We start from the raw sequence: 21,837 nt of genomic DNA on the forward strand, positions 1-21,837 counted from the left end.
CACCAAGACGTCGGAGGATCAACGACGAGAGAACTAGCGACGGAATACGAAGAGCTAGGTCGAAAGCATAGTCAGTATCCCCGCTTCACCGCGCCAGCTCAGCCCTACAGCCTCATGCAACGTTCCAGCCCGGCTCAGCTCAGCTGAGCTGACAATAGCTTAGTTCGGTATAGCCTCAGGACTTCTCTTGTTCTCGGGATTTTTTGGCTTAGCAGATCTGGGGTAGGTCTTACGCTGTACTGCCCGAGACAAAGTGATGATGATCGAATGATACGGGCTGGCTGCGCTCGTGTAGTTGTTGTCCGGTTCGTCGATGAACGGGAGGCGAGCTTTACTAGCAGAGGAAAACTCGTATCAGAGGTACCATAGGGTGAAATAGGTGAGAGTATTTTGATATATAAGAGAGCGATGCTCCAACGGATATTCCATATTCATTCTGATCACTACCATCACACATCAGCAGACTTCCAATACAGCATCAAGCACATCGTCTCAGCTCCTATCTTCCGACCTATACAACCATCAAACAATATCACTTAAACCAACACCAACCAAACCCACCCACCTACCCATAATGCGCTCCTCAACCCTCGCCGCAACCCTCACCACCGCCTTCGCGGCCTCGGCCTCAGCGACATGCCTCGTGCAAGCGCCCGCCGCGATCGGGTTCCCGATCAACTACGACATCACGCCCTCGCGCAGCGACGCGGTCTCGTTCGAGATCCCGGCGGGCAGCGTGGGCCCCTGCGCGCTCGTCGCCACCTTCCCGGCGGGCTACCCCATCACATCTACCGGGTCGGACCTCGTGAACGTGACGGCGCTGGACGGGCCCGCGGCGGGTTCCTTGGTTGGCGCGCTGCGCTTCCGCGCCGGCACTACGACCGTGATTAACAGCTTCGCGTGCGCTGATGTCATGAGCTATGAGCTCGCTATCGCGCAGGGCGAGGGCGAGGTCGCGTTTAGTGAGGTTCAGGGCGCGGGCTTGTTTATGGAGGTTGGGGACTGTTAGATGGCTACCTAGGTACCTACCTGCTCGTATATATATATATATATATATATATACCTAGGCGCATAGGCACATGGGGACAATAAGAAAATGGTTTGGGGGTTTTGGGGGCGTGCGACCGGGTTTGATAAACGGCTTTTCAGCATTTGCATTACGGGGCGGGTTGGGTAGGGCGTAGCATTCTTGTCATTCTCTCCTTATATATTAGCGGTTCGGTTTAAGGATTAGGGAGGGAACGGGTAGGGCCGCAAACACATTCCATAGCACGATGGTTAAAACACATTGAAATAAAAAACGATATGTCTTCCGCCTTATGACTTCATATTATGAGAGTTCAAGTTGAAGAGGTGGTTTAGGTTAAGTAACTACCTACCGCTGTAAATGTGTCTACCCCTATCATGCATTATGGCATTCTTACTTCACTTCATAGACTGCAGACTAGTCGTTTCTACAATTTAAGAGTCATTTCCTTGGCCCTTTATTTAAAAAGAAAAAAATAGCAAGTGCCAGGAATCACGAAATATCATCAATTTACAACCATCTACTTGGCTATTTTTTTTAACCTACCTACCTACTAAAAAGCTTAGCAGAGCATAATTTCACTTGGAGCCCTGAGCTCCACTCCAACCCCCCTATCCAGGCTAAATGCCCCAGCTCCACCTTGTTCTAGAGTTAATAACCATAATACTAGCCTAAACTTCCACGTACGACCATAGGAGCTAGAGAACTCGGGATCCCGTCCGCTCTCCCATAGATAAGCTGGCTACCGCTGGACTAGTAGTTGGGTCGGTGACGACCAGCGAATCCCCAGTGTTGTACGTTTTGTCTGTATTTTTACGTTTCTTTTTCGTAATTTTTTATTTCTATAAATATATTGCCGTTGATCCTCCCGAAATACTACCAAACTAATGCCAAGTCGGGTTGGGGGCCATTTCGAATCACCATTGCCGAGGGGGCGTACCGAATGAGCGCAAGGTTAACTTCAAATTCTGTACATTACGGAAGCTGTCTGGAGGACAACTTCCCTTCTGGTCCAACTACTAGCGACCTGTCCCAATTGGTATGGTATCAATACCGGCGCGCATCTTAGACATCCTCGACTCTTGGAGATTCGAGACCGAATTCTGTTTATACGACAAAGGAAAAAGATATCGCTCCTACTTCCCGGTCCCTCTTCCCCCGTAGCCGCCTTACTTCACTTATTCACCTGTAATTTTGAAAGCCCCTTTCCATGATCTGAATACTCTCTGGGGGGTATTTGTCTAAATTATACAGAGAAAAAGCTCTTTTTGTTCTGATGATACAACAACAGAGGGTATTCTAAACACATAAGAAAACGCAACGCCGTCTGTGTTCTCAACTATTTCCCAACCGGTATATGCTTCCACTATAATAACCGAAGACTGTCGTGATTTCGTAGCATCCAATAGAGGCCAGTCTGGCTGGCTGCTTTGATTTGTATGGTAGGATATCTTAATCGGCGTCGAAGGCGTGGTGTCTCGGCATCGGGCTCACCGCACCGCTACCGCTGACGCTTGCGGTACCGGAGAAATAACTTTGGTCGATGCGGAAGATCCAATCCATCTTCTCGCGCTCGTTGCGAGCTGCAAACAGCCACGTGTTGTCTGTTCCGTAAACAGCAAATACGCCTGCCTGCAGACGTTCGCTTAAGCCACCGAGATTAAGAGCCGAAGACCTGGGATTTGAGCCTCCGGACCGAATGGTCGAATCAGTTTGACTAGAAAAGGTTCGTTGGTGACCAGACTGGAAGCCTCCATTAGAGTTGCCATTCATGGGAAATAGGTCCTCCGAGTCGTTATCGTGACCGTTAAATAGCGCTAAAATCTCTGGCTGGCTGTCAACTCTGGAATTACGGAGGCTAACGATAGCCACCTCGTCGCCATCGGTGACATTGTGAAGATGTAGATAAGGCCGCCGAAGTTCCACGAATCTCTTGACCCATTTACTGTAGTCATTATTAGGCACCAGGAGGTAGCCTCCTTTCAGTACGTTTGGATTTTTGGGAACCCGGATGATGGTGGAGGTTAGTCTAGGTGGTGTAATTGGCTCTGGCGCGGCGCCATCTGACGGGGGCGTTGTGTTTGCCGGGCCGAGAATACGAGTCGCAGGATCCGGATATCGCATCCAAAGTTTTAAGCATTTGTTTAGAAGCAGAGCTTCATGTTCGCTAAATTCTGGTTCTCGAGTTTGTACGGGAGTTTGCTCAGCGGGCTGTTCAACTAGCACCGCCGTTTCTTCGCTTTGTTCACCTTCAACGGATTCCGACTGCTTCGGCGTTGAGGGGCGGGATGTCTCAGGGGTATCATTGAGAAGCGCATTGATCGAGTCTTGATCAGAATCATGAGGCTTAAGTCCTGGGGAGGCATCATCATCAGAGGGGTCTTCCTCCGTAGGCCTGTTCTTTGGTTCGGGTAAACCAATTTTCTTAAGAAACAGTTGAGCTGCCGCAATTTCGGTGATTCGCCTCTTCTTCCTTTGCGCTACAATGTAGTCGGCAATTAACGATACTCCCCTCGGGCCCCAGTTGCTGAGATTCTCTTCGCCTTTCACATAGTCGTGCTGGCTATTCATCCTCCATAGATCGCCGACCCGCTTAATCGGCGCGGGCCGCAACTTCACAGTGAAGATAGCTGTAGAAGAATGGACGATCCGGACGTGCTGGAAAAGGGATGAGAGCATTGATGTTTGACGAACAAATGTCCTTCCCAGAATCTGGCAATAGACGTCTGCGGAGAACCTCATCGGTTCGGCGAGGTTCTCAGCAGTTATATCCCAGGACAAAGTCATTTGAACCTTGTATTTGTCTGCCGTGGTTCGATCCAGTAATAGCGAGTTGTGTAAACTAGAATCCCATTGTCCCGTAATCGTCATAGCTCGGGTGCCATTTGAATTTTGACGAAGAGATGGTTTCGCGCTTAGTCTTAAAGGAATGTCGGGCGCTGGCGACCCCAGGTCGGGATTTTTACCGGCGTGGTCCACGAGCTGAATCCTACCAATTTTAACGGAGCTGATATCTTCCCATGGCAGAGCATCTCCTGAACTGTGCGTAAGATTGATAGCCACCCGCCTTTGAAGTCCTTGGTGTAGTTGGAAAGTACCCGTATCTAATTCGCTTGTCTGTGTTACTTCCACGGGGACATATTCTCCATTCTCATTGAGTTCAAGGATCTGGACACGAGCCAACATGTCGTGCTTCTCCTCGGTGTAGAATTGAGACTCGTTTATCCGAGCGGCTTGAGGTTTTTGATCGGCGTTTGGTGTTGAGTCGCGCATCTCATCCCAGCTTAGCAATTTGTCAAGGTGCATAGCAGAAACTTTAGCAAAAATAGCAATTCTAAGGTTAACATCTTGCGGACCAAATAATGGAACACTCATGCTATGAACGCTGTCGAATCGAATTGGCCCTTCATCAAACTCTTTGATCATTTGAGTCGTAGTAACACTTTCAGAAACGCAGGGGATAAATAACTGCGCATGGACATCTGTTCCCTCCCGCTCGGCGAAGCCAACCATGTCGTGCATAACGACATTGTACTTCAAGGTGCTCGACGGCGCTCGGGCGCTAGATGGTTCTAAAGAGACTTTGATTATTCCAATAGCGTGAGAGGTGTGAGGCGATAGGACGTCGAGTGTGAAATCCTGGACTCGGCTGTCGAAGACAGCTCGGAGGGGGACGTCAACCTCACCGACGAGAGAGTACTCAGGCATACAGGTTTCGACGAATGGGTTGTCTAACTTGAAATGCTGGGAGTACTCTGGTTGGTCAAGGTACTGATGCATTTGGCGCATTTGCCGTACACGATCGTGAAGCTTTTCTATACTCCAGAGATGAATGACGTTGTGCTTGTAGTCGACGACACGGATTCCTACGCACGGCTTTGGCGCTTCGTCAAGAAATATGTCTTCACCTTCACCAGGTACATCATTTAGTACCATGTCGTAGGAGGAACAACGTGCATGGCCGAAATCCACTACAGTGAACTGGAAAACAACATTCTCTCCAAGCTCTTCACTCATGATTTGCGCCTCCTTGAGGGTAGCGGCGTGCTGCAGGACGGCTTCAGCCATCTGGACATAGTGTCGGCCCCTCCAATGCTGTACGACCTTTTTAGCGCTCTCGATTTCCTCCTCGGATAGTTTCGGTTTCGCCTTAGGCCTCTTGAGGGGGTCTAGCTTTTCGATCTTAGCTTCAAATTCTTGTTTCTGGACTTCCAATTGCTTCTGCATGTCAGCTTTTATCTGTGTCAAGGTCTCTTCCATTCTAGCTTTCTCCTTTTTAATCTCCTCCACCTCCACATTAGCTTCCTCGGCGCTTTTAAGTTGTCCTTGATATTCCTCTTTTCGTTTCTCTAATTGGTTCTGCATGTTCTCTCGCATTTCTTTCAGCCGATCATCTCCATCGCCAGCTTTCGGGGTAGATGGCATCGTGAGCGCGGTATCAAGCGAGAGATTGTCGATCGTTCCAGTTGACATGTACTTCTCTCTTATAGGATAAGACGTGTTCGAATCTAAATCTTCGTCGCGATCGTTGACTCGCTCAGCTCGCGCACGCTGGACATCTTCAAACAACATATTGAGCTCCTCGTCAGTTAAGCTTTGAAGGTTTTTGTCAGTTCCAAGAATAGCGCCGGCAGCTTCACGACGCGCAAATGACCAATCCGAATCTCGCCCATTTCGAGACGGGGCCGGAGAGTCCGGGCGACTCTCACCAAATTCGGAGCCTGCTTTGCTAACGGACCGTTCATGACTTGGGCGCAAGTTAGGTGAGGTGAGATCGAAGGCTGCCAGTTGACTTGCAGTTATCGACTGTCGGAGCAAACTCTGTCGAGTCTCGTCCCTCTCTGCGCGGGCTTCCATCGGGTGGTTGAATCTAAATATGTGAAAATCACCTAAAATGACTCGATAACCGGAATGCAATCTTGTTGTTTCGGCAACACGCTTTCCGTTAACCATAATAGACGCTCCTTCGCTAGGGGTTATCGTGACAGTACCATCTGAAGCATTATCAAAGTAGCAGTGCTCGTGGAGAATTCGGGTGCCGTTGAGACGGATATTTGCCTGGTGTTCAGAATTCGAGTCCACGTTTCCCACCGTAGTTTTACCCGGCTTAAGATTGTAGACCAAACATTCTGCTAGAAGGGGGTCGTCGGACAAGTTGACCAAATGAGGCATCTTCTTTGGAGTGTGTAAGCCTACGAATCCCTTCTCAATACTTATACCCAGCTCTTCAAGCGCTGCTTCACGCTCCTTGTGAATTTCTTCCGTCTTTTGCAATTTCTCTTCCCATGTTTGGTTGAGATCGGTCAACAATTTCTCGCTTTGGTTTAGCTGCTCAGCAATTTCTGCCTTCGATACCTTCTTGACGGATCCATCTGATTGCGTTATGCTGACAATTTGCTTCTCTAAAGGTGTTCCTTCAGCATAGACTTCTTCGGGCGGAACGGCAGCACCACCAGCACCACCAGCCGCGCCACCTCCTAACTTGCTTCGCAGTAACGACAACTCTTCCTTCAGTTCTCTAATCATACGAGCATTTGCGTCCTCGTTGACGACAGCATGGTTCTTGATTCGCTTGGCAGAGTCAGCATATCGTAGAGTACTGAGAGTTTCGTCGTAATTGATGTCGGCCGGACTGATTGCTGCTATCATAGCAGTCATACTGTTTCCACCAAGCGAGTCTTTCAATAGCCAGGTAAGAACACTGTCTCGGTATGGGACATTCCCACCTTTTTTATCCCCTTTTTTCTTCTTCCCGGTAGAGAGGTCGGCCAATGCTGCTATCACACGACCAAGCGTCGAGAGGGACCTATTGATCTCAGCACCTTCCTTCAGTCGAGCACCAGTGGCTCCAGTCGACGTTGCTCGTTCAGAACCGGCCAAATCGACCAGACTAATCTTGGCCTGCTTTTCCATCTCCATCTTCGTCTCCGCATCATATTTCTTTTGGGTAAGCATGAGCGTGAACACAGCGTGACTTCGACTGGACGTTTCGTTCATGTTTGTTGCAGCAACTGTTCTCGCCTTATTGCCTTCGTCCATCAAATTCTCGATTTCCTGGAAACTACTAACCACCAACTTGGCGAGATCTTCCACGTATGGGCCGGTCGATGGATGTTCTCGGACTTTCAAGTTACCTTTGGTAGATGGATTTAACAGATCTCGCACCCTCTCGTTGTAAATCTCGAGATATGACACTTCAACGGTACATCTTGTCGTGCCATCTTGCTGCAAATTTCCGATTCTCCCAAACATGTCCTGGCAAATGCTGGGTATAATACCGGCATCTTTTCCATATCCCATCATGGAATATGATTTGCCGGAACCCGTCTGACCATAAGCAAAGATACAGTTATTGTAACCTTGGAATGCATTGTCCAAAAGGGGCTTTCCAAGATCGTTATGCAGGTTTTCTTGACCAGCGTAATTCGGGTCATTCTTGTTGAAAGACCAATATGATCTGTCAAAAGCGAAAGTTTTCACTGAAGTGTCCTTGTTCCCTTTAGCATTATGGGCAGCATCGGCTGGTGGTGTCAGGACAGTTTGGTTGTCCTTCATTTCAACAATACATTTTGACCCACGGTCAATTTCTAAACGGCGTCAGTGTCATTCCACTCTAGGCGCAAGAACTCAAGTGCTTTACTAGGCTGGTCCTAGGTCTAATCTGGTTTGATGGGCGGATATAGTCGTACCTCTGCTGTTGAAGGGCCGAACCCTCACCACCACCTTAATATTTCCTCCGCCGGCGGGAGCCATGGCTGATAGATGAAGGCGATACCTTCCCGTCCACTACAGCTATTCACCGGATCTAAAGCAAAGCCGAGGCATCCGACAAGACGATGGCGCACAACGGTCGCGTACAGAGGGATGTCTAACAGCAAGTTCGGGTAACGAGATTTTCGGAGCCGTGTTAAGGGCCAAAGAGGATCGTGGTGGAATCGCGGGGATCGCAAGGGTATAAAGAGTTTAGCGTTATATTTTATAACAAATAAAAATTCCTACTTCAACAGCGATCTTGAACATTCATCCTCCCCCCTTCGTTACGCTGCGTTACGCGGGGAGGGCTACGAAAGCGAGTCTCGTGGCCCCCGCAAAAGCACCTCACACCAAAGTGGCGGTCGACAAAGAGCAACCTTGCGGCTGCGGGTTGCCGTTAAGAATGGAAGTGGTTCAGGGACTAAATGGAAAGATACGGCGGGGCTCGCAAAGAAGGTTTCCCGCAGCGGCAGACAGCAGGAAAGCTCTATCGTGGAATGTCGGGCGTTGTCGCGGAGATGATTATTGAAATTTGGTTGGTGGGTTGAGTCAACAACTTGTCGATTAAAGAAGTGGATGAGTACGCGATTCGCGACCCGTTCCATTTTGCTTTTTCCAGTTTCCATTCGTCACTAGAAAGGGATAATTGTGGGTCAATCGCCAAGACATTCACGTGTCAATATGATTAGCCCATTAAATTCATGTAAATGCCAATCTTAGAAACTGCGCATGTAACCCATTGCAGCTGCTTTCTAAGCTTTATCGGCCGTCGGCCAGCTGACAACTCCCAAATAAGTCTAAAGCTTCAGGGGTAATCTATTGGAGCTACGTATGCTCATTAGGCTTCAACTATAATACTAGGGAGTTTAATTATTATATCACATAAGTCGCATAACGTGGTGAAAGCCTGTTTTCATTCAACAGAAAACAAGTAACTCAGCCGTGATCGGGTAATACCTTGGCTCTTTTCGTTCTATATGCGTACTGAACCACCAATTTTTCGGTAGAGTTGATACTGTTCAAAGTTCGAAAGTAGCCCCTAAGTACCAGTGAGCTTTTACTTCAAACCCAGAATCTTCTGTATCTGTCCCTTTGTGGTAGATGGGTAGAAGTCCTTGCTCTTCTCGAATGTCTTAACGGCCAAGTCTCTATCCAGCTCGTTGAGTTTCCTGTATAACGGCTTCACAAACTTCATACGTCCGACAGAGCCAAGAAGTTCAACTATGCCGGGGAACTCTTGCCTATCGTTGGCTTTGAGGGCAATGGCGTAGTAGGCGGATTTCAACTCGACATTCTTCGACGAACTAATATTGTAGGTAGTTCCTAAAATATGAGATCTCTCGGCGGTTAGGGGGTTGGGGAAATCCTGCACGGCCTGCAAGAAGACAAGAGTCTGGTTCGCTGTGAATGATTCGATATCCTTGGGGCTCGGTTGATAGTCCTGTCGCGAGTTAGTGATCTGGTAGTAAAATCATACACCTAATAGTTAGATAGGCTCAACCACGTCGCTTACCTCGTTCTTCCATTTGTCAGCAAGCGCGAGGCAGCTGTCGACATAGGCCGTGTTGAATTCAGGCTTTGGCGGCAAGCCTGGCTTGTAGAATCTCTCTTCCCATGGGATCTCAGCAATCTTCTCCTTGATCTCTGCATTTCCGTATCCCTCAAAGAAGTCCAAGAAAGTCTTCTTGAATTCAAATGAGTTCAGAGACTTATTAGCCCATGTCTTGAAGTAGTGCGGGATGAACTTGTCGAAGTGCTCTCGGCCAACTAATCGATCAAGATACCACAGAAAGTGAAATCCCTTCTCGTAGGGAACTGTACTAAAGGCATCCTCGGGGTCTACCCCTTTATGACTGATAATGAGTTTGGTGAATTCGTGATCAGCTCCTAGAACTGAGACAGAGTCCTCTACAACCACATTAGTAACAGATGAAGCGTGGTTGTGTGATTCACATACCAAGGGCCTTCCAACCGATAATGGCTGAGAAGTCAAATTGAGGCTCGCCATGAATGGCAGCACCAATACGGCGTTCAAGATAGGTGGTCCACCCTTCATTCAGCCAGCTAAAATGCAGTTAGCTCATATTATCGAATTAATCATCGGTTATACGTACAAGTGCTCCCAGGAAGCACAACCCACGAGATTGCCACTCCAACTATGGCTAAGCTCGTGAGCAATCACATCAACATTCTGGCGGTCGCCGCTGATAATGGTAGGTGTAGCAAAAGTGAAGATCGGGTTTTCCATTCCTATAATTGTAAGCTGACGGGGATCGTAACCACATTAAGAAACTCAAGTGCTCCTAAGGGGTCTTACCTCCGTAAGCGAAGCTTGGGGGCAACACTAGTACGTTGTACTCTCCCCATCGGTATTCAAAGATTAATTTCTCTGCTACTTCAAGGAATTTGTCCATGTCCGCCTCGAGTTCCCATTTTGCGCCTTCGATGGCCTCCGGTCCGGTTGAGACCACGGACCGCTTCCCAATCCGCGCAGTGGCAAGATCTCCTGAAGCTAATGCGAATAGGTAAGAGGGAATGGGAACCTTCTGCTCGAAGCGGAACAGCTTGTCTCCCTCGCCCGTGCTATCCGAGGGCACGGGCACTCCACTTGCAACTACGGGCAAAGGTGAGGAAATGTTGAAGGAGAACGTCGACTTGACATCTGGAGTATCTTGACACGGAAAGATTGACCGAGCTAGAATAGCTTGGCATTGCGAGTATACGTATGGATGCTTCTTGTTACCAGTCTGAGCCGGCGTCATCCATTGCAAACCGACGCAGTGCTCCGTGGTCTCCAAACCAATATCCAACTTCACGACTTCACCCCGAGATACTCCATTCGGCACGGAGATATGCAACGGAGCGCCGTACGGTTCAACTCGGTCCTTGACTGTCCACTCCGAGCTGGCGGAATCAAGCTTGACGGATGAGATAGAGAGGTGGTTTGTGTCAAGGATGATCTCACGGCTTTCCTTATTTGTCAATGACTCCAGTTCTAGGAGGACCGAGCCTTCTAGTCGCTGCTTCTCAAAGTTGACCTTGAAGTTAACGGCTGTGTGCTTAGTGCCCCATTCGCCGTAGTTGGCCAGGGTATTGGGGTCACGGGGAGCCATAATTCTCTTCGAAGCAAGACAGTATCCTCGTAAATGGACGTGCGCTGGGAAGGGGGACGGGGAATATAATGACGATGAGGGACTAAGTTTGTGGATAGTGAGCTGGATGCTTCTGAATAGAAGACTGCCCCTCACGAAGCTATTCGGCCCTCTCATTCGAGCCAACGACGACTGTCCGCCTCCTGCCGAATTAAGCTGCAGCGGTTTATGCGTTTGCTAGCAACCGTTGCTATTGAATTGAAGCTCCAATTAAGCGGGGTGACTTGTCCCACTGATTTGAAAAGGCGTCATTCCCGACGCAAGCCGCTTCAAGCCTTAAATGCCTGAGGCTCGAATCTCGTATTTCTTTAAAGGATATTTTGAAGCCCGTATGCGAATCTACTTAGTAGTTACATAATCAGCGTAAAATATGCACATATAGTTTTATCAAGATTATGTATACGCATAATCTATGTCAAATTCTGATTCTGTGATATCTCATCCTCATCCTCAGAAGGGGGCGTTCGCATCCCAGCGAGTGCAGAAATTGAAGCAAAGAAAATGTGAGGACAGCCAATCACCGCAATGAGAGACCTGGACGTCGAGATAACTAGCATTGCATGCCAACTTACTTAGGTAGGCAGGTAAGTCGTCAAGCAGCAGGCTGAAACGATACTTCTTCCAGGGCTTCGCTTGCGACTATTCCTGTTGCGACCCGCATCAGATCCATGTAAAACAACTTCCCGCCCTGAAACAACTTGCTGGATAACAAACTTTTCTTCTTCCCAGCTCCCAGCTCCGGAAACGGGATGGGAACCCCGTCCCCAGCAAAGATGGGATGGAAAATCTCCTAGGGATCTAGAGCATCTGAAGCGCGCGGAAGAGGGGTATCTCCTCCGACTTCATGATCCTATATTCTGTACGTAAAGTATCTTTCACATATGCGCGATGATATACACTCAGGTAAACAGCAGTGCTATCTTTAGAGCGTTATGCCTTATTTACGGAACATGGCATCCAAGCTCCATTGGGAAGAAAATGATATCCCATGGATTGTGCCGAGAAGTTTGAGGCCGGGTAAAGACAGCAGAGGTGGTGATGATGTTTCTGATATACTCTGGATAGCAATCAAGAGATTCTCAAACCATGTGTTAACCCCTCCGTCTAGTCCTCCGTCAAAGGAATATGACGGTGAAGTTGGTAACAGCGACTACGGCACTGCTTCGGTGATTGTGGTTGCTGACTGGCAATGTGACACATGCGCGCTGGCACCAGGTTGGGTAAAGATATGTTATTTTAAGCTATCAGGGGACAACAGTTCCTCGCGATAGCTTCTTGGCAGTGTGCATTCTTTGCGGCACTAATAACAAATTTACGCTCAGTAGCCTAAGTTGGGTGAAGTAATGCTCTCAGACCTCATCATAATATCATAATATCCTATCAGTTATGCGCGCACGTACAACGATAATCTTCACATTTCCCGGAAGCAGATCAGAATAGCGTCAAAACAAATTTGCCATGTGCGAATTAGTATTAATATTGATATAAAGTACTGTAATATTGCTATCCCCTCATGACCTGGTCGACATTTACCAGCCAAAATTTGTGTAAGCTTCCCGGATAAGTAGTTCAAGGGATCAGCATCCCATAGAACGAAACAGTGCTACCCGCACATGCTCCACTGGTTCTGACGCTATTCTAGAAGATCTACGTTCGTACTCCGAAGGAACAGACGGAAATTGAGAGAATGCGAAGCATAGGGCTCCCTTTAAAACCCAAACTATGGTTGTCCAAATTGGCAGTATGGTTCACGCTTATGCCAGGATGTATTAAGTGTCGCCGCCGAATCAGCCTTCCCCATAATGAACTGCCGTGTTCATTCCTTGAGGCTCTACAAATACCGGTTCGAAACATACGATTCCTTATTAACACGGGATAAGGGGTGAAGCCTGAAGAAAACTACTATAATTCCAACGCACCTTATGCATTATGCGTCATGCGTAGTTATACGTACCAAAAGCAGCACCTATATTTTCACCCAACCCAGCGATGTGGAAATCTCCGTCCTCGACTTAGTCATGTTAGATGCGTACATATCCTTACTGATTCCCAGTGACAGCTAAAGGTGCCACTGATACTCTAGCTCATGGGAATGGTGCGGGGGAGTATTAGGGATCTACCCGGCGCAGCGTGCTAGCAACGGCGCTCAGGTACCTATTGGGGTAAGACGTGAAATGTGCACAGTAAACCGCCTAATTTAGATATAATATATGTCTACCTCCTTAGTTATTAATACATATCAACTAGTAGCTCTGAGGTGCCGTAGAACCGCCAATATCAAGGCAGTAATTTAGATGCTAGGTTTGACGTTGACCTTCTAGGCGGTTTGAGATTCTTCCATTAGTAGTTTTCTAGCCTGGCTTCTAATTGTGAAGAAGCTTTTCGGCTGAAGGCGAGGCACTGGTGAGGTTGGTCCTGAGGCCGGAGATGAAGTCTGACTAGTAGCCCTGTCACCACATTCGCCATGTGCTGGTTAGCACGTGTGGTGGATCTCGAAGTCAAGACGTGGGGAATGAGACCACCTGGGATTTGCTCCTTGACCAAAGTCTAACGATCCGTCGTTCAGGGCTACGGACTTAATCCCCGATGTGGCTAGGAGCATTCCTCTGGAAGAACGAGTCGGGACGTCTAATTATTGGCATACTTGGTGCTTTAACGATAACCCTCGTAGCTTGCATATCTAGATTGATATCGAGTTCTAGAAGTAAGCTTAATGACTTAGTTTTATGCTAGCATAGACGTCAGTCTTGACCCTGCTGGCGCCGGAAAGGATAGGCTCACTTTCCAAAGCAATGTGATTTTACCTCAACTACACCGAATCTTCGTTCATGCTAGGTTAGTTCGCCCAACGGGGATAATATTAACAATTCTGCTGAGGTTATCTTGCATATCACTTGACTTGTTACTTAGTAACATAATCAGGCTGTCAGGATCGACCCTGTATGCTAATAAGCTCTAATTCCGTAAAAAGGTGACGCTGGAAACCCTATCCCGCAGATCCCTAGACATTTACCTATTTAGGTAGTGGTGAAGCCAGGTGTGTCTGTAGGCGAAAAGGTCAAAGAGTAATCATTGTCGTTACCCCATGTGAGCCTCCTCCTATTTGCTAACATCAAGACAGATACAATGAGATTTAAATAAAAAAATACATACTCCCAACCTAACATTAAGTAGTTTAGCATACGTATCCAAACTCTCGAGTCTAGAGATGGATGTCATCTAGGTAATACCATACTTACATAGCACTATAGGTATGACTTAATAAGGAAGCAGTTCTCTCGCACATAACTTGTAAGTAACGGTGTGTATCAATCGCTAATTAGTCTTTGTGGCGAAGCAAGAAGACATCCTTGGTTCCGTAGGAAAATATGACCTCAACGGACCCTGACTAAGAAAAAGAGGCTAGCTAGGGCCACCCTGTCGATATCGCAGCCTTTTATCCGCTAGATCCCTCAAGGATGATCGGTCAGATCGCTTCCAAGGTCTAGTCCAGCTCCATGACAGACGGGAATGGTGATCATAAAACCTGACTTAAGCCGTCATAGACGTATGCATTTGTTGGGTTGGTATCAAGCTTGTTAATCCCTCAGAAACCAATCCTATTAGTTTGAGAATAACGTGGAATATACTCTCAAGTAGTTCGCGGTTTGAAAGTACGTTGTATTAGGAATATGATCATCCTGACCACCCTCTGCACCGTCCACACCTGTCCTAGGGCGGAAAGTTACGGGCACACTAATATGGCGTACACCTTAAGCTGGGGGGAACAGCTCCGAGTTGCTTCAGGTAAAACTAGTCCGTCTTCAGCTATGAAGACTGTTGGTCCTAGCTCCCTTTCCGTGGCTCGATTGTAGATCACTTTGAGGTAGAGATATTCTTGTGATTGCTGCTTTTTTTTTGGGTCCGGCAATTGAATGTTTCGGCTGGTCTATGACGAGATTGCCTGATTGCTAGAGCTTGAGACATGGATGGCAATTGATCTTTCCGATCTCTTTGGTGCCGGACGGGTTCGGATGACGTTGCGAACTGTTTTGAGTCGGAGCATAAGATGTCTCAGCCTTTTCTAGACGCCGGCCCGTTGGGAAATTCCTTCGATATACGTTACGTATAGTAAGCATATGCGATAGTTGTTTCTTGATACATATCGACTAAAGACTTAGGTAGTTTCGGAAAATTAGTTGTCTCGATTCAACTTTATAGACTTAGCTTGTCTTCTTGTGTCGTCGACGAAAGCACTAGAGACGAAAAACGTAGATCATGTAAAGATAAACATTATGCGCTTCCATGTTTTGCAAATCTCTGCATGCCAAGAAGCAGGCCGGTTTCTTTATGACTCGAGCAATGTCGATACCCCACGCAGTTATGTAGGTGACAGCAGAGGTGCGTCCAAAAAGGGGCTTAAACGAGAAAGCTGTAACTCATCCCCCACTTGCCGAAAAAAAATCAAACCTGTTCCTTTGTGTACTACATGCTCTTATGTAAAAATTGTAGTGGAAACTCACTGGAAAGCAGGTGTTTTGCCTTGAATTATCTCCATCAAGGGAGCGGTTGAAGCGAAAAGACCATAAGAGCGCATGAAATTGATGAGATATTTCTCATGTTGTTGCCACACCTTAGCCTGAGTTGCCTTCGAAGTGGCAGGCATATCTAAGTCATGACATAAAATCAAAAGAAACAGAAATAGCATCAATCATGTACAAACAAGGTTGGAGTCCGCTCGGTTACAACTTTTACGGATCAAGTCACAACCGTGTTACGCACTAATGCAAAGCACGGACAACCACCGGTTGAAGACTATTTTCGTCCAATATCTCGGATACTAAATCCAAATTATTTCTTTTTCGAAGAAAACCCCGTTAAACACATTATCAAAACGGCTTCACTTACAAGCCGTAAGTCAATATGTTATATCAGAACATAAAGCTCGTAACAAGATCTATACATCTCCAATGATATCTTCTCCGAATACAATGGCATGGCCGCTTCTGGTGGTAGTCCTAATCCAAGGTCCCCTATAAGTACTACTATAAACCAATATGTACTATTTCTTGATCCAGGCAATATAAATCTTCGTGACAAATGTAACATGTACATGAGATCTTGATTAATATCTGTTATTTTGTTTTCGGTGATAACATGTAACCTTCTATATACCAGAGACCATAATTTCATACGAAAGTTGCTCCATCACATAACCTCTCGATCTGTAACAGCCACTTGACTCCACGAACATCACCTATCTATCTGAGTAAGTGAGCGAAGGAATCTTGGGGGGGACAATCGGGAAGTTTGACAGATTGCTCTGATAAAAACTGATGGTTATCGTTACATTGCTGCCTCGAAGGGCTTGACTTGTGGAGGTCGACGGTCACAAGCTGCTTAATAACTTATAGCCAATTTTCGTCACTACATGTATGAATATCCTAAGCAGGTCATACGCAATTTACTATTCATGATCTTTTACCTCTGACCTGCTTATCGATGACGAGGTGGCAATATGCACGCACAATCCTCTCATCCCACAAATTCCGCTGGCCAAAGATCTGAGACAACATTACCTACCTAATCTTGGTTCTCTCTATGGAGTACATAGCGCTAATGCTATCACGGCTGTTGTGCATTTTGCTCGGTCACATACATCACGTATGGTCGCTTGTCAAGATGAAGCATCTTAAGCGTGATCGAGTCTGAGGGCGAAGGTAGAATTCTCTTGGCTAAAGAAAAGACTGGATCGCTTAAGTAAAAGTTCACTCGAGCGAGTTTATCTCTGGCATACTTCGTGGATAGCTGTGTTACTCGTGCTTGGGTCTTCGACGACGCACGCTGACGCCCGGCCGCGGCTTTGCATCCGACTATTAATATAAACAGGAAAACTGTCAAAGCGACAATTAAAGCTGCATAGGCGCCAACCTCGATGTCCTATAATATCTTGTGATAATGAAGCTGAGTGAGTCTAGTCAGTATATATTCCCCGACTTCTGCAGTTGCGATGCTACCATCTCCGCAAATTCATATCTAGTACATGCACGTCGACACTCCGACACTCCGCCTCCGTGTATGCGATTGGAAGAATCCCAACTCACGCATACATGCATATGTGCTAGCTTATGAGCTTATGCAGTTAACAGCATCCATATTCCCATTTAGCACATTCTCGGAACTTGCCTTATCACACTTTCTCTTTTCGATCATTCACCTCCAAATTCAGGAGTCGAATACGGATCTATGCCTATTACGATATTACACCACTCAAGCAATTGAACAGATAGCTGGAATTCGGATTTTCTCGGTTTTGCAGACAAAAGTTACCATAACCATCATCTAAAGGAGATACGATATAAGACGCTGTCTGTTTACAACGGACCTCAACCTGGCAATGAAGAGTTATCATCCAGTCAAGTGACGTACATAGTAGGGTTTTCTTCGGCATTGTCAAACCCGGAGTCCAGCCAGTCGGATCTGGATGAATACCATGCCTAGGTACCTAAGTAACGAGATCTGAAATGAGTCAACGAATAATAATATTTGACGCCTAGCTTTCCGTGATGTTCCCTGGTACGACGCCTACTGGACTTAGGGGACCCCCTTGGCGGAAATACGGTGAGATCAAGCTGCTCGATGTCGTCTTCTGCGGCAACGTGGGAGAAAAGTTCCTCTCCGGTTTCAATTAAGCAGCGCTAAGAAGCTTCGCCTATTCACAAGCATTGCTATAATAAACCCTCGTTTTTTACCCATGGCCCGTAAGATAAACACGGGTAGCCCCTGCATGCAGCCGGGGTCAAAGCTCTCCCCCCCTGTTCCCCCAAAGCTGCGATAACCCTCGATGAACCTCAAATCCCTGTCAAGGGCTCAAGCGGTTTCAAATTCCTTGTCGACGCCCTGTCGACGCAGCATTCTGGACCTCTACCAAAACAGCTTTCTCGATGTGCCTAAGCCCGATTCTGCAGCTTGCTCCGATCCTTAGCCCGGGATACCTTCATCAACCTAGGGACCACCGACGTTGAAACGCTGCTTGGCTTCTTTAGGAGGCCGTTAGCTTGGGTAGCCAGGTAGCTACATAGCACACACAGCTGTACGCAGGTACGCAGTCCTCGAGCCGAGTCTTACACGGTTTTAGCTGTCTGACTTGCATATCATCCACCGTCCAATACCTGCATACGGTAATGGGTAATGTATGCGGAAGCTGCACTGCAAGTCTCTGGTCTCCTCCTTGAATCCTGGGTAGAGGTTGCATCTAAGGATACTCTAACGCATTTGAATGAACGAATTCCCTTACTGGCTTCTCCTATAGGTTCCATGGAAATACATACCAGAACAGCTTGGTACCGACTATACTCGACGTATTAAGGACATGCATATCCTGTTTCCTTTGCCTCCCCGTTTCTCTCCATCCGTCTGCTACAAGGTGTGTCTATCACTATGAAAGGCAGGGCTGTCTCTTAAGTGTTTGCATATATCTTTGCCTTGCAGTTTTTCGTTGCTCTTTACGCACGTCTGATTTTGGATTTTGTTTCACCGTACAAATTATATGAGCTCCGCTCATCACCTTGCCCATCTTGCATCCGCATGAGAGACATTTCTTATTACACTTCCTTGCTTATAATATCCCCCTAGTTTGGTTTGTGATTTGCCTAGGGACCCTCTTTACCTGCACGTCCAATGGCCCATATAGCAGCATGCCTTGTCGACAACGATTTCGAAAGTAGTCTTAGAAGTTATATAGTAAATGCCTTTTCCGCACAAGACTCTACCGACTCGGTATGACCTTAACCTTCCTGGCGTTAGGTAACTCTATCAGATGTCTAAACATACTAACATCACCATACAGCTGTCATCTGCAAGTTCGACTGAGGAAAAAAAGCCGTTCGCTTGGAGGATGCAGAACACGGAGACGAGGAAATATCAGCTATTCCCTAGGGAAAAACAGCTCCCATCACCGATCATAGGGAAACAATTGGACCCCGAGCAAGCTTTTGCCATGGCTATGGGACAGGCAGAAAAGACCTCGGTATCGACCGGCCTCCGGATGAGAATTAAGGAACACAACTTGACGAGAAGGAAGAAAATCAGTGTCCCCGAATTAGGACCTATGACGACAGTACAGGAGGTTCCAATGGATTCTCGTGAGTTAAATAATCAAGTCCATGCCCGCTTAACCAAATAATTAACCACTCATAGCAACGATCCCAGGCCGGCCTGCGTTGCATGAACGATCCATTAGCACTCCCGTTAACTCCTGGCGCCAACGTCATCTCGTCGAGTGTGCGTCCACTGTGAAGGAGAGTCTGGCCGAGAATCCAGAAGTATCTGCCCCTTCTGAAGATATGCGGAAACCCACTGGCTCGCCGTTGAAACAGCCGCTCTCACCCAAGGATCTGGCACCTTTAACGATACCCACGCAAAGTGGCCCAATTCCGAGACTGGCTCGGCAACTTTCATTCAGCCGCCTTATAAATAAGGACAAGGAACCGGAATCAGTACTAAAGCCAGCTCGGACTGACGACTCACCAAAGACGCGCACTCCATTCACCCCTGCTTCAACCTCGATCACGACCCCTATGTCGGCGTCTACGAACATGACTACTTCGACATTACCAACACCATTATCAGCACCTGCTGAATGCCGAGCTTCTCCGAGACCATGGGAAAGACTAGGCTCAATCACGCCTGTTCTTGAATCACAACCGTTTAATGATTGTACGACCTCGAAAGCAGAGTCCGAGACGCGAGCCATCCTGATTCCATCGCATAGGCGTGGCCATTCCGAGTCTGGAAGCATCATGGATCGCGGGCGTCCGCGAAAGCGAAGCGATGGTACACCAATTGGTGGTACTCACAAGCGGGATACATCCAAGAGGAGCATTAGTGCCGAGCGTCGGGCCTTCGAGGTCCTACCTCAAGGATGGAAGTCTACTGATGCAGTGAAGAATTTGGACGCGTCTGAAGTTGCTTACTTACACAAGCAAGCACTAGGCCAAGTTCTGAGGTTCGAGGTACTCAAGAAGGACGACGTTGAGAGCCTTTCGAAGGTAGGCTCCTCTCGATCTTTAACATTCATCATCAACGTGCTAACCGTTTATAGGAACTTCGCCATCTTGATGAGCGAACCGAGTATCTTCGCCGCACTTATACTTCTCTACGCGCCGGACGCCGAAATCTTCATAGCCGCATTTGTCAATATTTGCGGTCTCCTCGCGTTGCCAAATTTAGTTACGAATCAATGCTGAAGCAGGAAGAAACGCTTGCAGAGCTTGATGCCTCAATTGATGATTGGGTTACTAAACTTGAACATGCCGAGAATCGACGGACCCGTGTAAGGCAAAAGCTTCTTGAGCATGTTGCTGCCGCGTCTACCCTCTCGATGGTTAAAGACGTTGCTGGTGCAAGCGAGATCCTCCAGCAAGCTGCGGGGATTCGATTTCCCACTGGAGCTTCTGATATCTCGACACCACCCCGAAGCCCAACCAAGACTAGGACCCCTACCCCGTCTCAGTCGCCACCCCGGAGCCCAACCAGGACTAGTACCCCTCCTACTAGGTCTAGCACCCCTACCCAGTCTCAATCGCCGTCCACATCGCCTCAACGTGTTGTCGCCAGAGTCCCTTCAATGATCCCGGAGCTACCAGCCGAGGAACTCGAAGAGCCTCCGGTTGGCGGTAAACGCAAGAGTTCATCAGCGGAGTCCACTCTTCAGCGGATGGAAAGCATTCGCATTTATGCTGATAGCGATGTTTACGCCCTCCTCGCAGACGTCGAAAATGAATTTACTAAACTGAACGGTGGTGCTGCTGAAGTCCCATGCACACATGAAACAGAAGAGCAACGTAGAAATATACATCGCACCCGCAGCCACGATATCATTAACAACGGTTACCCAAAAGATCTCAATAAGACAACTCCCATTTCACCACCGGCACCCACGCCGCCGGTCAAGAACTCCCCCACGGGCGACATTTTCTTGACTGCTGCAGTTTTCCAGCCGACGCGAACAGGAACACCTGCATCTAATTAGTCCCCATACACCAATATTTATCCAGCGTTACTCATATTCCTCGATGCCACCATGGTCTCTCAGTTTACTCATTGTTTTATTTTATTTACCTAACGCCTGACAACGTTCCTTACTTTAATTTTATGAACCCATTACGATCGACGATTCACGGCCGGCCACAACGATCATCGGCATTCGCATGACGGCATTTGCATTATACACTTCTTGTCATTCCTTATATACCACTAGCATTCGCGATAACGGATACCCGGCGTTCCTTTTTATTGCTATTACTTATCACTCTATCATATTCCCCTCCTTAGTATTTTTATTGTCTATTTCATACCATTTGCATTCGTTATTTTCATTGCTCTGGCAGTTTATCAACTAGAAGTTGCGTCTCGTTTCCATAATAAGGCGTCAGGGTCGCTTTTGGATCACTATCATATGCCTTTGACAGAAACGGTCACCTCTATACCCAGTGCGCTAGGTACCGTTCAACAGGTCATCATGGCTGAAAATAAAGGGTCTCCACCTATTCAAAATACTGTATTTTTTTCCCTTTCCTATATCTAAGGCATAAGGGGAGTTGGCGGCTTGAGATTGCACGGGTCGAGAGGGCGGGAAATGGGGGGGTCGTGTATTAGGGAGATTAGAAGAGACTGCAACAGAGTCCCAGAGACTGAATTGGCCAACAGGGTCTATAGACTACGGGGTTCGGCAGCCTGGGGCGAGACATCTCCGCCTACGAGCGGTTCAATCTTGTAACACTAGAAGCCTACATTCACAATGTTGCTATAACAATACCTGTCACAATATCTAAAAAGCTTTACCATAAACATGACTTGCTTCCGACTGGTGAGCTATGCTTCGTAAGCCGCCGATGACATCTGTATAGGTAATATGAGACTACT

The 21,837-nt window shown here is 47.5% G+C and overlaps 4 protein-coding genes across 4 annotated transcripts; 2 read left to right on the top strand and 2 right to left on the bottom strand.

Moving 5' to 3' along the window:
* Positions 1–361: 361 nt before the first annotated feature.
* On the top strand, positions 362–1,453 carry F4807DRAFT_397892 (uncharacterized protein). Its single transcript, XM_047995970.1, has one exon. It carries the CDS (start codon positions 575–577, stop codon positions 1,007–1,009), a length of 435 nt encoding a protein of 144 aa, XP_047856187.1. The 5' UTR covers positions 362–574; the 3' UTR covers positions 1,010–1,453.
* Positions 1,454–1,769: 316 nt separating this feature from the next.
* F4807DRAFT_418637 (kinesin heavy chain) lies at positions 1,770–8,337 on the bottom strand. The gene is made up of 2 exons (XM_047997339.1): positions 7,717–8,337; positions 1,770–7,614 (listed from the first exon to the last, which is right to left on the bottom strand). Exons 1-2 carry the CDS (start codon positions 7,778–7,780, stop codon positions 2,480–2,482), a joined length of 5,199 nt encoding a protein of 1,732 aa, XP_047856188.1. The 5' UTR covers positions 7,781–8,337; the 3' UTR covers positions 1,770–2,479.
* Positions 8,338–8,481: 144 nt separating this feature from the next.
* On the bottom strand, positions 8,482–11,573 carry F4807DRAFT_397984 (peptidase family M1-domain-containing protein). The gene is made up of 6 exons (XM_047995971.1): positions 11,505–11,573; positions 10,098–11,271; positions 9,895–10,030; positions 9,738–9,844; positions 9,294–9,688; positions 8,482–9,221 (listed from the first exon to the last, which is right to left on the bottom strand). The coding sequence occupies exons 2-6, from the start codon at positions 11,047–11,049 to the stop codon at positions 8,838–8,840; spliced, it is 1,974 nt and encodes a 657-aa protein (XP_047856189.1). The 5' UTR covers positions 11,050–11,271; positions 11,505–11,573; the 3' UTR covers positions 8,482–8,837.
* Positions 11,574–18,808: 7,235 nt separating this feature from the next.
* On the top strand, positions 18,809–20,944 carry F4807DRAFT_450835 (uncharacterized protein; the record flags this gene model as incomplete). Its single annotated transcript, XM_048000167.1, has 3 exons — positions 18,809–19,055; positions 19,111–19,961; positions 20,015–20,944. The coding sequence occupies 3 exons, from the start codon at positions 18,809–18,811 to the stop codon at positions 20,942–20,944; spliced, it is 2,028 nt and encodes a 675-aa protein (XP_047856190.1).
* Between the last annotated feature and the right edge of the window lie 893 nt (positions 20,945–21,837).

This window comes from Annulohypoxylon truncatum, assembly GCF_022578515.1.
Source record: "Annulohypoxylon truncatum strain CBS 140777 unplaced genomic scaffold F4807scaffold_9, whole genome shotgun sequence".
In the NCBI taxonomy this organism is placed as follows: domain Eukaryota; kingdom Fungi; phylum Ascomycota; class Sordariomycetes; order Xylariales; family Hypoxylaceae; genus Annulohypoxylon; species Annulohypoxylon truncatum.

Coding starts and splice junctions, on each gene's coding strand:
- F4807DRAFT_397892 (XM_047995970.1), top strand. CDS start 575: ATGCGCTCCTCAACCCTCGCCGCAACCCTCACCACCGCCTTCGCGGCC.
- F4807DRAFT_418637 (XM_047997339.1), bottom strand. CDS start 7,780: ATGGCTCCCGCCGGCGGAGGAAATATTAAGGTGGTGGTGAGGGTTCGG. Junction 7,615..7,716: donor TCGGCCCTTCAACAGCAGAG/GTACGACTATAT, acceptor GACGCCGTTTAG/AAATTGACCGTGGGTCAAAA.
- F4807DRAFT_397984 (XM_047995971.1), bottom strand. CDS start 11,049: ATGAGAGGGCCGAATAGCTTCGTGAGGGGCAGTCTTCTATTCAGAAGC. Junction 10,031..10,097: donor CCCAAGCTTCGCTTACGGAG/GTAAGACCCCTT, acceptor TTACAATTATAG/GAATGGAAAACCCGATCTTC. Junction 9,222..9,293: donor CTGACAAATGGAAGAACGAG/GTAAGCGACGTG, acceptor AACTCGCGACAG/GACTATCAACCGAGCCCCAA.